Source organism: Stomoxys calcitrans, chromosome 1, assembly GCF_963082655.1.
Source record: "Stomoxys calcitrans chromosome 1, idStoCalc2.1, whole genome shotgun sequence".
Lineage (NCBI taxonomy): Eukaryota > Metazoa > Arthropoda > Insecta > Diptera > Muscidae > Stomoxys > Stomoxys calcitrans.
Window position 1 is genome coordinate 235,850,354 of NC_081552.1, and position 15,469 is coordinate 235,865,822.

Genomic DNA, 15,469 nt, shown 5'->3' on the forward strand with positions numbered 1-15,469 from the left:
GTCTGTCCTTCCGTCTGTCCGTCCGTATGTCCGTCCGTCTGTCCGTCCGTCTGTCCGTCCGTATGTCCCGTCCGTATGTCCGTCCGTCTGCCCGTCCGTCTGCCCGTCCGTCTGCCCGTCCTTCTGCCCGTCCGACTTGACATTCTAAGTCGATCTAGCCATTTCCACCCGTCTGTCCGTCCGTCTGTCCGTCCGTCTGCCCGTCCGTCAGCTTGTCCGTCTGTCTGTCCATCCGTCTGTCCGCCCGTCCGTCTGTCCTTCCGTCTGTCCGTCCGTCTGTCCGTCCGTATGTCCGTCCGTCCGTCTGTCCGTCCGTATGTCCGTCCGTCCGTCTGTCCGTCCGTATGTCCGTCCGTCTGCCCGTCCGTCTGCCCGTCCGTCTGCCGCCCGTCTGCCGCCCGTCTGCCGCCGCCCGTCTGCCGCCCGTCTGCCGCCCGTCTGCCGCCCGTCTGCCGCCCGTCTGCCGCCCGTCTGCCGCCCGTCTGCCGCCCGTCTGCCGCCCGTCTGCCGCCCGTCTGCCGCCCGTCTGCCGCCCGTCTGCCGCCCGTTCTGCCGCCCGTCTGCCGCCCGTCTGCCGCCCGTCTGCCGCCCGTCTGCCGCCCGTCTGCCGCCCGTCTGCCGCCCGTCTGCCGCCCGTCTGCCGCCCGTCTGCCGCCCGTCTGCCGCCCGTCTGCCGCCCGTCTGCCGCCCGTCTGCCGCCCGTCTGCCGCCCGTCTGCCGCCCGTCTGCCGCCCGTCTGCCGCCCGTCTGCCGCCCGTCTGCCGCCCGTCTGCCGCCCGTCTGCCGCCCGTCTGCCGCCCGTCTGCCGCCCGTCTGCCGCCCGTCTGCCGCCCGTCTGCCGCCCGTCTGCCGCCCGTCTGCCGCCCGTCTGCCGCCCGTCTGCCGCCCGTCTGCCGCCCGTCTGCCGCCCGTCTGCCGCCCGTCTGCCGCCCGTCTGCCGCCCGTCTGCCGCCCGTCTGCCGCCCGTCTGCCGCCCGTCTGCCGCCGTCTGCCGCCCGTCTGCCGCCCGTCTGCCGCCCCGTCTGCCGCCCGTCCGTTTGTCCGTCTGCCGCCCGTCCGTTTGTCCGTCCGTCTGCCGCCCGTCTGCCGCCCCGTCTGCCGCCCGTCTGCCGCCCGTCTGCCGCCCGTCTGCCGCCCGTCTGCCGCCCGTCTGCCGCCCGTCTGCCGCCCGTCCGTTTGTCCGTCCGTCCGGCCGTCTGTCCGTCCGTCTGTCCGTCCGTCTGTCCGTCCGTCTGTCCGCCCGTCTGTCTTTCGAAAGCACGCTAACTTTTGAAGGAGTAAAGCTAGGCGCTTGAAATTTTGCACAAATACTGTTTATTAGTGTAGGTTCGCATTGTAAATTGACCAAATCGGTCCATACCCTGATATAGCGGCCATTCAAACCGATCTTGGATCTTGACTTCTTGAGCCTCTAGAGGGCGAATTCTCGTCAGATTTGACTGAAATTGTGCTCGAGGGGTTTTGATATCCTTTCAACAATTGTGCTAAATATGGTTCAAATCGTTCCATAACCTGATATAGCTGCCATATAAACCGATCTTGGGATCTTGACTTCTTGAGCCTCTAGAGGGTGCAATTCTCATCCGATCTGGCTGAGATTTTGCATGAGGTGTTTTGTTACGACTTTCAACAACTGTGTAAAGTGTGGTTTAACTCGGTTCATAACTTGATACAGCTACCATATAAGCCGATCTTGGGATCTTGACTTTTTGAGCCTCTAGAGGGCGCAATTCTCATCCGATCTGGCTGAGATTTTGCATAAGGTGTTGTGTTATGAATTCCAACAACTCTGCTAAGTATGGTTTAAATTGGTGCACAAGCTGATATAGCTGTCATATAAACCGATCTGGGATCTTGACTTATTGAGCCTCTAGAGGGCGCAATTCTCATCTGATCTGGCTGAGATTTTGCGTGAGGTGTTTTGTTATGATTTCCAAAACTGTGTAAAGTGTGGTTCAACTCGGTTCATAACTTTTTACAGCTGCCATATAAACCGATCTGGTGTCTTGAATTCTTCAGCCTCTAGAGGGGTGCAATTTTATCCACATCGGTCCATAACTTGATACAGCTGTCATAAAAACCAATGTGGGATCTTGAATTCTTGAGCATTTAGAGGGCGCAATTCTCATCCGATCCGGCTGAGATTTTGCATGAGGTGTTTTTGTTATGATTTAAAAAAACTGTGTAAAGTGTGGTTCAACTCGGTTCATAACTTTTTACAGCTGCCATATAAACCGATCTGGTGTCTTGACTTCTTGAGCCTCCAGAGGGCGCAATTTTTATCCACATCGGTTCATAACTTTTTACAGCTGCCATATAAACCGATCTGGTGTCTTGAATTCTTCAGCCTCTAGAGGGCGCAATTCTCATCCGATCTGGCTGAGATTTTGCATAAGGTGTTTTGTTATGACTTTAAACAGCTCTGCTATATATGGTTTAAATCGGTTCATAACCTTATATAGCTGTCATAGAAACGATCTGGCGTCTTGACTTCTTCAGCCTCTAGAGGGCGCAATTTTTATCCGATCTGGCTGAAATTTGGCATGAGGTGTTTTGTTATGACTTTCAATAACTCTGCTAAGTATGGTTTCAATCGGTGCATAACCTGATATAGCTGTCGTAAAAACCGATCTGGCGTCTTGATTTTCAGCCTCTAGAGGGCGCAATTTTTATTCAATTTGACATGAAATCCTACATGAAGTGTTTTGTTATGACTTTCAACAGCTCTGCTAAATATGGTTTAAATCGGTTCATAACCTGATATAGTTGTCATAAAAACCTATCTGGCGTCTTGACTTCTTCAGCCTCTAAAAGGCGCAATTTTTATCCAATTTGACTGAAATTTTGCATGAAGTGTTTTGTTATGACTTTCAACAGCTCTGCTAAATATGGTTTAAATCGGTTCATAACCTGATATAGCTGCCATATAAACCGGTATTGGGTCTTGATTTCTTGAGTCTCTAGAGAGCGAAATTCTTATCCGATTTGGCAGAAGTATTGTATAACGGCTTCTCGCATGACCTTCAACATGCGTGTCCAATATGGTCTGAATCGATCTATATCCTTATACAGCTCCCATATAAACCGATCTCCCGATTTTGCTTCTTGAGCCCCTACAAGGAGCAATTCTTATCCGAATCTGAAATTTTACACAATGACATGTACAATGTTGAGCATTAAATTCATTTATGGTCCGAATGGGAGTATGATTTGACATAGCTCTAATAGCATATAACAGTTCTTATTCATTATTCTTTGTTTGCTTAGGAAGAGATACCGCGCAAAGAACTCGACAAATGCGATCCATGTTGGAGGGTATATAAGATTCGGCCCGGCTTAGCACACTCTTACTTATTTTTTTTTCTACAACCTTCCTTCCTGATTACACTCTCTAATCACACCTCTATGGTTACGTAGCTGTTATTAATAATCCTTTACTTGCATCATTTGATGAGGGAGCACACACACACATACACACATCAGGGCAAAAGCGACAGTGTAGAAATTAGACCTGCCTTAAAATGGTTTATGCACTGCATTAAAATACCAAATGAGTTAACAAAGTCATATTTTACGTCTGTTTAACTAATGGGGCTAACATTTGCATGTAATTAACATATTGGCATTAGTGAATCAATGCAATATTTTATACATTCGTCTGCTATGTTAAAGTAATAAAGCTATAAAAAGTAAGCTTAAATGTTGAAAATGATTTAAGAAAGATGTAAGATGTAGAGTTATATATGGATATGGATGCTTGTGTCTCAATCAAAGGTCTTTTTCGCAACTGATTTCACCAAACTTAGGAATACTACATTGAATAAGACCTATAATGAGAGATATCCATATATTCCTCTGTCCTTTCTTAAGTTGAAATCATGCTCTCTTTGGAAGCAATATCCTCTTCCAACTTTAGACAAACACTTCATATACAAATCGATTGGTTTGGACCAGGGTTATTCGACTCCGACTTCGGGAATATTGCCCGACTCCGACTTCGGAGCCGACCACGAGCGCTTGATCATACTCACCACCATAGGATGGGCGTATACTAACCTAGTCATTCCGTTTGTAACACCTCCAGATATTCGTGTAAGACCCCACAAAGTATATATACTCTTGATCGTCTCTACGTTCTGAGTCGATCTAGCCATGCCCGTTCGTCCGTCCATCTGTCGAAATCACGATAGCGGTCGAACGCGTAAAGCTAGCCGTCCGGAATTTTGCACAGATACTTAATATTAATGTAGGTCGTTGGGGACTCCAAATGCGCCATATCGGTTCAGATTTAGATATTGCTCCCATATGAACCGATCTCCCGACTTGACTTCTTGAGCCCCTGGAAGCCATAATTTTTGTCTGATTTGGCTGAAATTGAGCATTGTATGTTTTGCTAAGACATTCTATAACTGTGCTAAATACGGTTCAAATCGGTCAATAATCTGATATAGCTCCCATATAAACCCATCTCCCGATTTGACTTTCTGAGCCCCTGGAAGCCACAATTTTTGTCCGATTTGGCTGAAATTTTGCATGTAGTATGTTCTGTCACATATGTATGGTATGTAGAATAAAGTTATGGCCTTCAGCTAAATATATTTTGTATAAATTTTTAGCAGAAACCATGGTGGTGGGTTCTTAAGATTCAGCCTGGTCGAATCTTGGGTACCCACCACCATCGCAGACGATCTGGACATGTCCGTCCGTCTGTCTCACGCTACAGTCTGAAATCACGCAACAGTCTTCAAAAGTTGAGATACTGAGCTGAAACTTTGCACAGATTATTTTTTTGCATTATTTTATTTTATTTTGCATTATTATATTTTTATTTTTTCAGCAAAGATGGGCTATATCGGACTATATCTTGATATAGCTGCCATATAGGCCGATCCTCCGATTTAGGGTCTTAAGCCTATAAAAGCCACATCTTCTATCCGATCCTGCTGAAATTCGGTACAGTGAGTTGTGTTAGGCCCTTCGACATCCTTCCTCAATTTGGCTCAGATCGGTCCAGATTTGGATATAGCTGCCATATAGACCGATCTTCAGATTTAGGGTCTTAGGACCATAAAAGCCACTTTTATTATCCGATTTTGCTGAAATTTGGGACAATGAGTTGTGCTAGGCCCTTCGACATCCTTCGTCAATTTGGCCCATATCGGTCCAGATTTAGATATAGCTGCCATTTAGACCGATCCTCAGAATGAGGGTCTTAGGACCATAAAAGCCACATATATTATCAGATTTTGCTGAAATTTGGAACATTGAGTTGTGTTAAGCCCTTCGACATTCTTCGATAATTTGGCTCAGATCGGTTCAGATTTCGATATAGCTGCTATGTAGACCGATCCTCTGATTTAGGGTCTTAGGCCTATAAAATCCACATTTATGATCCGATTTCGCTGAAATTTGGGACAGTGCGTTGTGTTAGGCCCTTTGACATCGTTCATCAATTTGGCTCAGATCGGTCCAGATTTGGATATAGCTGCCATGTAGGCCGATCCTCCGATTTAGAGTCTTAGGCCCATAAAAGCCACATCTTTTATCCGATTTTGCTGAAATTCGATACAGTGAGTTGTGTTAGGCCCTTCGACATCCTTCATCAATTTGGCTCAGATCAGTCCAGATTTGGATATAACTGCGATATAGACCGATTCCTCGATTTAAGGTTTTGGTCCCATAAAAGGCGCATTTATTGTCCGATGTCGCCGAAATTTAGGACAGTGAGTTGTGTTAAGCCCCTTGACATACATCGCTATTATGGCACAAATCGGTCCAGATATGGATATAGCTGCCATATAGACCGATCTCTCGGTTTTAGGTTTTGGGGCCATAAAAAGCGCATATATTGTCAAATTTCGCCGCAATTTGGCACAGTGAGTTGTGTTAGGCCCTTCGACATTCTTCTCTAATTTCACTCAGATCGGTCCAGATTTGGATTTAGCTGTCATATAGACCGATCTCTCGATTTAATGTTTTTGGCCCATAAAAGTCGCATTTATAGTTTAATTTCGCCGAAATTTGGGACAGTGAGTTAAATTAAGCCCCTCGACATCCTTTGTCAATTTGGCCCCGATTGGTCCTGATTTGGATATAGCTGCCATATAGACCGATCTCCAGATTTAAGGTCTTGGGCCCATAAAAGGCACATTTCTAGTCCTATTTCGCTGAAATTTGACACAGTGACTTATGTTAGGCTTTTCGAAATTCCTGTCATATATGGCTCAGATCATTCCAGATTTGGATATAGCTGCCATATAGACCAATCTCTCGGTGTGGCGCATAAAAGGCACATTTATAATCCGATTTCGCTAAAATTTGACACAGTGACTTATGTTAGGCTTTACGACATTCGTGTCGTATATGGGTCAGATTGGTCTGTATTTGGATATGGCTACCAAAAAGACCAAAAAATTTTTTTTCTACAAAATTGAACAATGACTTGTATTTATTAGACCATTCAATATCCTTGTCGACTTTGGCCCAAGTCGGACCATATTTCGATAAATATGCTATGGGGTCAATAATTATAAATTTTTCACCGGATTCTGAAGGTGGTTTACATAATTAGCGGAGGTGGTGGGTATCCAAAGTTCGGCCCTGTCGAACTTAAAGCCTTTTTACTTTTTTTGGTCTCAAGATTTCATTTCTGATTATCGGTACTTGGGGGACGATATCACCATATTAAACGATTCGGATAAAATTTGGCCGAAGTTTAGCCAAATGAAGTGAAAAGAAGTAAAAAGCTATAAGTCCGGCCGGGCTGAACTTTTTATACTCATCACCTCTGGTATGAATGAAAACTCCATTTCTTCAGAGTTTGCATTCATACCAGACCCTTAATCGGCTCATCGGTCCATATGACAGCTATATCTAATTACAGTCCGATCTTTACCATATTTGGGTCGGATAGCGGGTGGCCTACTTACAACTACTTACTGTTTAAAATTTCAGCGAAATCGGATAAAAAATAAAGCTTTATTCACTTCAGACCCTCTATCGGGATATTGGTCTGTATGACAGCTATATATAAATATAGTCCGATCCGAACCATATTTGGGACGGATGTCGGTAGAACTACGACGACCCACTGTTTCGGATGAAAAATAAAGCATTTATGGGCATTAGACCGTTTATCGGAAAATCGGTCTATATAGCAGCTATATCCAAATATGGCCCGATTTGGCCCGTGCAACAAAAAGACGTATCTGTGCCAAATTTCAGCTCAATATCTTAATTTTTGAAGGCTGTAGAATGACAACAACAGACGGACGGACAGACGAACAGACAGATAGCCGGACAGACACGCGGACATCGTTAAATGCTCATGAATTCAAATCCGGTGATCGTTTATATGGGGCTATATCTGTTTTTAGACCGATTGGGATCATACTATTCAAGTCTCTGTTCCAAATTTCAGCCAAATCGGATGAAAATTGGGTTTTCTTAGGGTTAAAGAAGTCAAATCCGGGCATAAGTTTATATGGGGCTATATCTGTTTATAGATCGATTCGGATCATACTTGACATAGATGTGGGAAATCACAACTTAAGGCTTTGTTCCAAATTTTAGCCAAATCGGGTAAAAGCGAGGCTTCTACGCACTCAAGAAGTCAAATACGGGGATCGGTTTATATGAGGGATATATCCAAATCTGAACCGATATAGCGCATTTGTAAACCTCAACGACCTACATATATTGGGAGTAAAATGCAAATTGTAAAATGCATTCCGATTCAAGTTTAAGTTCAATGATAAGGGGCCTCCGTTTTATAGCCGAGTCCGAACGGCATGCCTCAGTGCGACACCTCTTTGGAGAGAAGTTTTACATGGCATAGTACCTTACAAATGTTGCCAGCTTTAGGAGGGGAAAACCACCGCAGAAAAAACCCAGGCGTTCAGCGTCAGGCTTTCAGCGTCAGGCGTTCAGCGTCAGGCGTTCAGCTTCAGGCTTTCAGCGTCAGGCGTTCAGAGTCAGGTGTTCAGCGTCAGGCGTTCAGCGTTAGGCGTTCAGCGTCAGGCTTTCAGCGTCAGGCGTTCAGCGTCAGGCGTTCAGCGTCAGGCGTTCAGCGTCAGGCGTTCAGCGTCATGGGCGGACATGTTAACCTCTGCGCTACGGTGGCCTCAATTAGAAGTATCATTGCAAAATTTCAAGCGGCTAGCTTTACGCTTTTGATCGCTATCGTGATGGACGGACGGACGGACATGGCTAGATCGACTCAGAATGCCGAGAGGATCCAGAATATATATACCTTATGGGGTCGCAGGTCATTATTCGAGATGTTACAAACGGAATGATAGTTTAGTATACCCCCATCCTATGGTGGTGGGTATAAAAAATGTTGCGACCACTGCTGTGAGATTAAAGAGAATGCTCCCCTCTTTAAGCATGCGGCGGCTACAGACACTGTATTATCCATGATACAATGCCCGATTTTGCCGGCAGTGTGGATGTACTGTACCGCTTTTCCTGATAGAGCCGATTGGAACCATCTACCAATTTGACTTCATGAGACTCTGTAGGGCGCCATTATTATTCTTCGCCATGGGTGAGGGATATACTTCCCAGCCCAGCCAAATTTAATTCGCTTTTGGTTGCATTTGTATTTTACTAATGGCAATGCTATTAAATTTTGTTCATATGTAACGATTATCCCTTCATTCTGCCAGCCAAGGCTTACCTTTAACCTAGGGCGTTTTTCACCTAATCATCATAATAAATTAGGGACCAACATTAAAAGCTTTAAGAAACTGCAGAAAGTACTAATTTTCAATTTTGCCAAAACAAGTCCAATACGTCATTGACTTTACAACCTGACGCATTATGAGAGATCAAGAACACCACCTCCACATTCGATGTTTGTTTACTTTTTGGCTTTTTTGTCTTTTGTGGCGGAGGTGCTACACATATTTTTTCAGAGTTAATTGAAATGTTTCCGTTTTTTCTCACTTTTGTTATTGCCGTAGTACTTGCTTTTACCTGTGGTTTTTTATCTGAGCTGCTTTGACCAGAATTCCAGTAAACTTTTTTTTTTTATAATCGCTTGACAAGGCCAAATTTGAACATGGCTTTGGATAGTTTAATGGAGCATTTTGTTTTGAGCTCATATTCGGTTAGTTATTTTCGTTATTGGTATAAAAGCTGGAAGAAGTGTTCAGAATGGCATCAGTTCTTAATTTGAATCATTCAATACAGACCTATTTTGATCAGTCAAAACGAAAACAAAATCAATCAAAATGTTCAAATTGGTAAAGCAAAAAATATTTCAAATCAAAGGCATTTTTTTAATTCTGGACTTTTTTTGTAATGGCTCTCCTAGGTGGTATTGTCTGCTCTCCTCGCCGTAGTTGCTGCTCGTCCCGGTCATTTGGAAACACCCCTTTACTATTCGGCTCCCACAGTCACCGTGCAAGAATCATCCCTGGCCCATGTTGGCAACATTGTAAAGAGTGTGCCCTCTGCTGTGTCGCATCACAGTAACAGTGTTGTACATAGCTCAGCCCATGTGGTGGAGGATGTTGTTGCTCCTGCTGTCAAGACCACTTCCTACACCACAAAAACTTGGCCACTCCCGTTGTTGAGACTTATGCTGCCGCAGCTCCTGTAGTGCACACCTATGCTGCTGCCGCTCCTGTGGTTCAAACTTATTCTGCTGCTGCTGCTCCCATTGCCCATACCTATGCTGCTGCTCCTTTGGCTCACACCTATGCTGCTCTGCCAGCCGTTACCAGCTATGCTGCCTCAGCTCCTTTGACCTATACAGCCACTGGAGTTTGGTAAACTGTTTCAGGGATATCCATGGGCTTAGTTTAAGGATAAAGTGTTTCGAAAAATGATTTTGGCGACTGTGAAAATTTATGTTGGAGGAGTTGTGAAGAAGATTTGTTACAAAAAGTTAAATGTTTTTAATTGAGCGAATAAAAAGCTAAAATTTTTTTATAAAACAATTACCAACTTATTCAATTCCAATGACGCCAAAGATCATACTCGGCTAATAATTGGGCCTAGCCATAAAATATGCATTGAAGTCCTCATCCCAGTTGTATTAAATTTGAGGATAAGTTAAGGAAAAGGCTCTCGCAAAATTGAGAATTGTTCCATGGAATTCATTAAACAAGTAAAAATGTGCTATGTTTGGCCTGGTCGAATATTACATACCCTCCACCATGGCTCGTATTTGTCCAGTTCTCTGCAGTAGCTCTTTATAGACAAACAAAGGATAATAGGTAAGAATTGCTATACTATTGGAGATGTATTTTAGTTGTGGACACATTCGGACCATACTTGCTCTGTATGTTGAAGACCTAAATGTCAGCCAAATCGGATTTGAATTGCTCCCTATAGGGGGCTCTAGAAGTAAAATCAGGAAATCGTTTATATGGAAACACACCATATTTGGCACAACCGATACAGACCATCTTTGCACTCATAGAAAGAAGTTTACTGAAATAGCAAACACTTTCTGCTAAATATTGGTAGTAAATTTTGCTGCTGTATAGTCCTGCTATTACTGCAGTAGCACCGCAATTTTTGAGTAGCAGGGGTTCAAAAAGTCAAATCGAGAGATCGGTTTATACTGGAGCTATATATAGGTTATAGGCCGATTTGGACCGAACTTAACACAGTTGTTGGAAGTCATAACAGAACACCGCATGCAAAATTTCAGCCAAATCGGATGAACATTGCGGCTTCCAGGGTCTCAAGAAGTCAAATAAGAAGATCAGTTTTATATGGAAGCTATATCAGGTTATAGACCGATTTGGACCGTACTTAAGACAATCGTTGGATGTCATAACGGAACACTACATGCAAAATTTCAATCAAATCGGACAAAAATTGCGGCTTTCAGGGGCTCAAGAAGTCAAATCAGGAGATGGGTTTATATGGGAGCTATATCAGATTATCGACCGATTTTGTTCTTATTTGGCACAGTTGTTGGAAGTCATAACAGAACACTGCATGCACAATTTCCGCCAAATCGGACAGAAATTGAGGCTTGTAAAGGTTTAGTAAGTCAAATCGGGAGATCGATTTGTATGGGAGCTATACCAGGTTAAAGACGATTTGAACCGTATAGGGCACAGTTGTGGAAGTCACAACTAAACACTAATGCAAAATTTCAGCCAAATCGGACAAAAACTGAGGCTTCCGGGTGCTCAAGAAGTCAAATCGGGAGCTATATTTAAACCTGAACCGATATGACCCATTTGTATTCTCCAATGACCTACATCGATATAAAGTATCGGTGCAAATTTTCAAACGGCTAGCTTTACGTGTTTGACCTGTATCTTGATTTAAACAGACGGACGGACGGACATGGCAAGATCGATTCAGAATGAAGAGATCAAGAATACAAAGACTTTATGGGGTCTTAGGCGAATATTTCGAGGTGTTACAAGCAGAATGACTAGATTAGTATACCCCCATTCTATGGTGATGAGTATAAAAACAAGTAAAAGCGTGCTAAGTTCGGCCGGGCCGAATCTTATATACCCTCCACCATGGATCTCATTTGTCGAGTTCTTTTCCCGGCATCTCTTCTTAGGCAAAAAAGGATATAAGAAAAGATTTGCTCTGCTATTAAAACGATATCAATATATGGTCCGGTTCGGACCACAATTAAATTATATGTTGGAGACCTGTGTAAAATTTCAGCCTTTCGTATAAGAATTGCGCCCATTGGGGCTCACGAAGTAAAATAGAGAGAACGATTTATATATGGGATCTGTATCGGGCTATAGACCGATTCAGACCATAATAAACACGTTTGTTGATGGTCATGAGAGGATCCATCGTACAAAATTTCAGGCATATCGGATAATAATTGAGACCTCTAGGGGTCAAGAAGTCAAGTTCCAAGATCGGTTTATATGGCAGCTATATCAGGTTGTGAACCGATTTGAACCTTATTTGACACAGTTGTTGAAAGTAAAAATAAAATACGTCATGCAAAATTCCAGCCAAATCGGATAGGAATTGCGCCCTCTAGAAGCTCAAGAAGTCAAATCCCCAGATCTGTTTATATGACAGCTATATCAGGTTATGGACCGATTTCAACCATACTTGGCACAGTTGTTGGATATCATAACGAAATACTTCGTGCAAAAATCCATTCAAATCAGATAAGAATTGTGCCCTCTAGAGGCTCAAGAAGTCAAGACCCAAGATCGGTTTATATGGCACCTATATCAGGTTATGGACCGATTTAAACCATACTTGGCACAGTTGTTGGGTATCATAACACAACACGTCGTGCGAAATTCCATTCCAATCGGATAAGAATTGCGCCCTCTAGAGGGTCACAGAAGTCAAGACCCAAGATCGGTTTATATGGCAGCTATATCATGTTATATACCGATTTGAACCATACTTGACACAGTTGTTGGATATAGTAACAAAACACGTCGTGCAAAATTTCATTTCAATCGGATAAGAATTGCGCACTCTAGAGGTTCAAGAAGTCAAGACCCAAGATCGGTTTATATGGCAGCTATATCAGGTTATAGACCGATTTGAACCATACTTGGCACAGTTGTTGGATATCATAACAAAACACGTCGTGCAAAATTTCATTCTGATCGGATAAGAATTGCGCACGCTAGAGGCTCAAGAAGTCAAGACCCAAGATCGGTTTATATGGCAGCTATATCAGGTTACCGACCGATTTGAACCATACTTGGCACAGTTGTTGGATATCATAGCAAAACATGTCATGCAAAATTTCATCCCAATCGGATAAGAATTGCGCACTCTAGAGGCTCAAGAAGTCAAGACCCAAGATCGGTTTATATGGCAGCTATATCAAAACATGGACCGATATCGCCCATTTACAATACCAACCGACCTACACTAATAAGAAGTATTTGTGCAAAATTTATATGGCAGCTATATCAGGTTATGGACCGATTTAAACCATACTTGGCACAGTTGTTGGGTATCATAACACAACACGTCGTGCGAAATTCCATTCCAATCGGATAAGAATTGCGCCCTCTAGAGGGTCACAGAAGTCAAGACCCAAGATCGGTTTATATAGCAGCTATATCATGTTATATACCGATTTGAACCATACTTGACACAGTTGTTGGATATAGTAACAAAACACGTCGTGCAAAATTTCATTTCAATCGGATAAGAATTGCGCACTCTAGAGGTTCAAGAAGTCAAGACCCAAGATCGGTTTATATGGCAGCTATATCAGGTTATAGACCGATTTGAACCATACTTGGCACAGTTGTTGGATATCATAACAAAACACGTCGTGCAAAATTTCATTCTGATCGGATAAGAATTGCGCACGCTAGAGGCTCAAGAAGTCAAGACCCAAGATCGGTTTATATGGCAGCTATATCAGGTTACCGACCGATTTGAACCATACTTGGCACAGTTGTTGGATATCATAGCAAAACATGTCATGCAAAATTTCATCCCAATCGGATAAGAATTGCGCACTCTAGAGGCTCAAGAAGTCAAGACCCAAGATCGGTTTATATGGCAGCTATATCAAAACATGGACCGATATCGCCCATTTACAATACCAACCGACCTACACTAATAAGAAGTATTTGTGCAAAATTTCAAGCGGCTAGCTTTACTCCTTCGGAAGTTAGCGTGCTTTCGACAGACAGACGGACGGACGGACGGACGGACGGACAGACGGACGGACATGGCTAGATCGACATAAAATTTCACGACGATCAAGAATATATGTACTTTATGGGGTCTCAGACGAATATTTCGAGTAGTTACAAACAGAATGACGAAATTAGTATACCCCCCATCTTATGGTGGAGGGTATAAAAATAGAACACATATGTAAATGTGTGTCTCAGTGGATGTTTATAATCACCACTGAATGTATAATTTCCATAACTTTTTATACCCACCACCGAAGGGATGGGGAGTATATTCATTTTGTCATTCCGTTTGCAATACATCGAAATATCCATTTCCGACCCTATAAAGTTTATATATTCTTGATCAGAGTAAAAATCTAAGACCATGTCCGCCCGTCTGTCTGTTGAAATCACGCTACAGTCTTTAAATATAGATATATAGAGCTACAACTTTGCACAGCTTCTCTTTTTTGTCCATAAGCAGGTTAAGTTCGAAGATGGGCTACATCGGACTATATCTTGATATAGCCCCCATATAGACCGATCCTCCGATTTACGGTCTTAGCCCCATAAAAGCCACATTTATTATCCGATTTTGCTTAAATTTGGGACAGTGAGTTGTGTTAGGCCCTTCGACATTTTTCGTCAATTTGGCCCAGATCGGTTCAGATTTGGATATAGCTGCCATATAGACCGATCGCTCGATGTAAGGTCTTGGGCCCCTAAAAGCCACATTTATTATCCGATTTTGATAAAATTTGAGACAGTGAGTTGTGTTAGGCCCTTCGACATTTTTCGTCAATTTGGCCCAGATCGGTTCAGATTTGGATATAACAGCCATATAGACCGATCCTCCGATTTATGGTCTTAGGCCCATAAAAGCCACATTTATTATCCGATTTTGCTTAAATTTGGGACAGTGAGTTGTGTTAGGCCCTTCGATATTCTTTTTTAATTTCGATATTCTTCTTTAAGGTTTTGGGCGCCCATAAAAGGCGCATTTATTGTCCGATGTCGCCGAAATTTGGAACAGTGAGTTAAGTTAAGCCCCTTGACATACTTTTGCAATATGGCACAGATCGGTTCAGATTTGGATATAGCTGCCATATAGCCCGATCTCTCGGTTTAAGGTTTTGGGCCGATAAAATTCACATTTACAGTCCGATTTCACTGAAATTTGAGACAGTGTGTTGTGTTAGGCTTTTCGACATCCTTCTTGAATTTGGCCCAGATCGGTCCAAATTTGGATATAGCTGCCATATAGAACGATCTCGGCCCATAAAAGGCGCATTTATTGTCCGATTTCGCCGAAATTTGGAACAGTGAGTTGTGTTAGGCCCTTCGACATCCTTCTTCAATTTGGCCCTGATCGGTCCAGATTTGGATATAGCTGTCATATAGACCAGATTTGGATATAGCTGCCATATATGCCGATCCTCCGTTTTAGGGTCTAAGGCCCATAAAAACCACATATTTTCTCCGATTTTGCTGAAATTTGGGAAAGTGGGTTGTGTTAGCCCCTTCGACATCCTTCCTTTATTTGGCTCTGATCGGTTCAGATTTGGATATAACTGCCATATAGACCGATCTCTCGATTTAAGGTTTTGGGCCCATAAAAGTCACATTTATAGTCCGATTTCACTGAAATTTGAGACAGTGAGTTAAGTTAAGCCCCTTGACATAATTTTGCAATATGGCACATTTCGGTCCAGTTTTGGATATAGCTACCATATAGCCCAATCTCTCGGTTTTAGGTTTTGGGGCCCTAAAAGGGGCATTTATTGTCCGATGTTGCTGAAATTTGAGGCAGTGAGTTGTGTTAGGCTTTCAACGTCTTTCGTCAATTTGGCCCA

General features: G+C 43.3%; 1 protein-coding gene across 1 annotated transcript; it reads left to right on the forward strand.

The window, feature by feature from the left end:
- Positions 1–9,179: 9,179 nt before the first annotated feature.
- On the forward strand, positions 9,180–9,908 carry LOC106094819 (larval/pupal cuticle protein H1C). Its single transcript, XM_013262057.2, is given in 3 exon segments — positions 9,180–9,248; positions 9,320–9,538; positions 9,541–9,908. Coding segments are annotated over 3 exon segments (471 nt in total). The 5' UTR covers positions 9,180–9,236; the 3' UTR covers positions 9,781–9,908.
- The last annotated feature ends 5,561 nt before the right edge of the window (positions 9,909–15,469 follow it).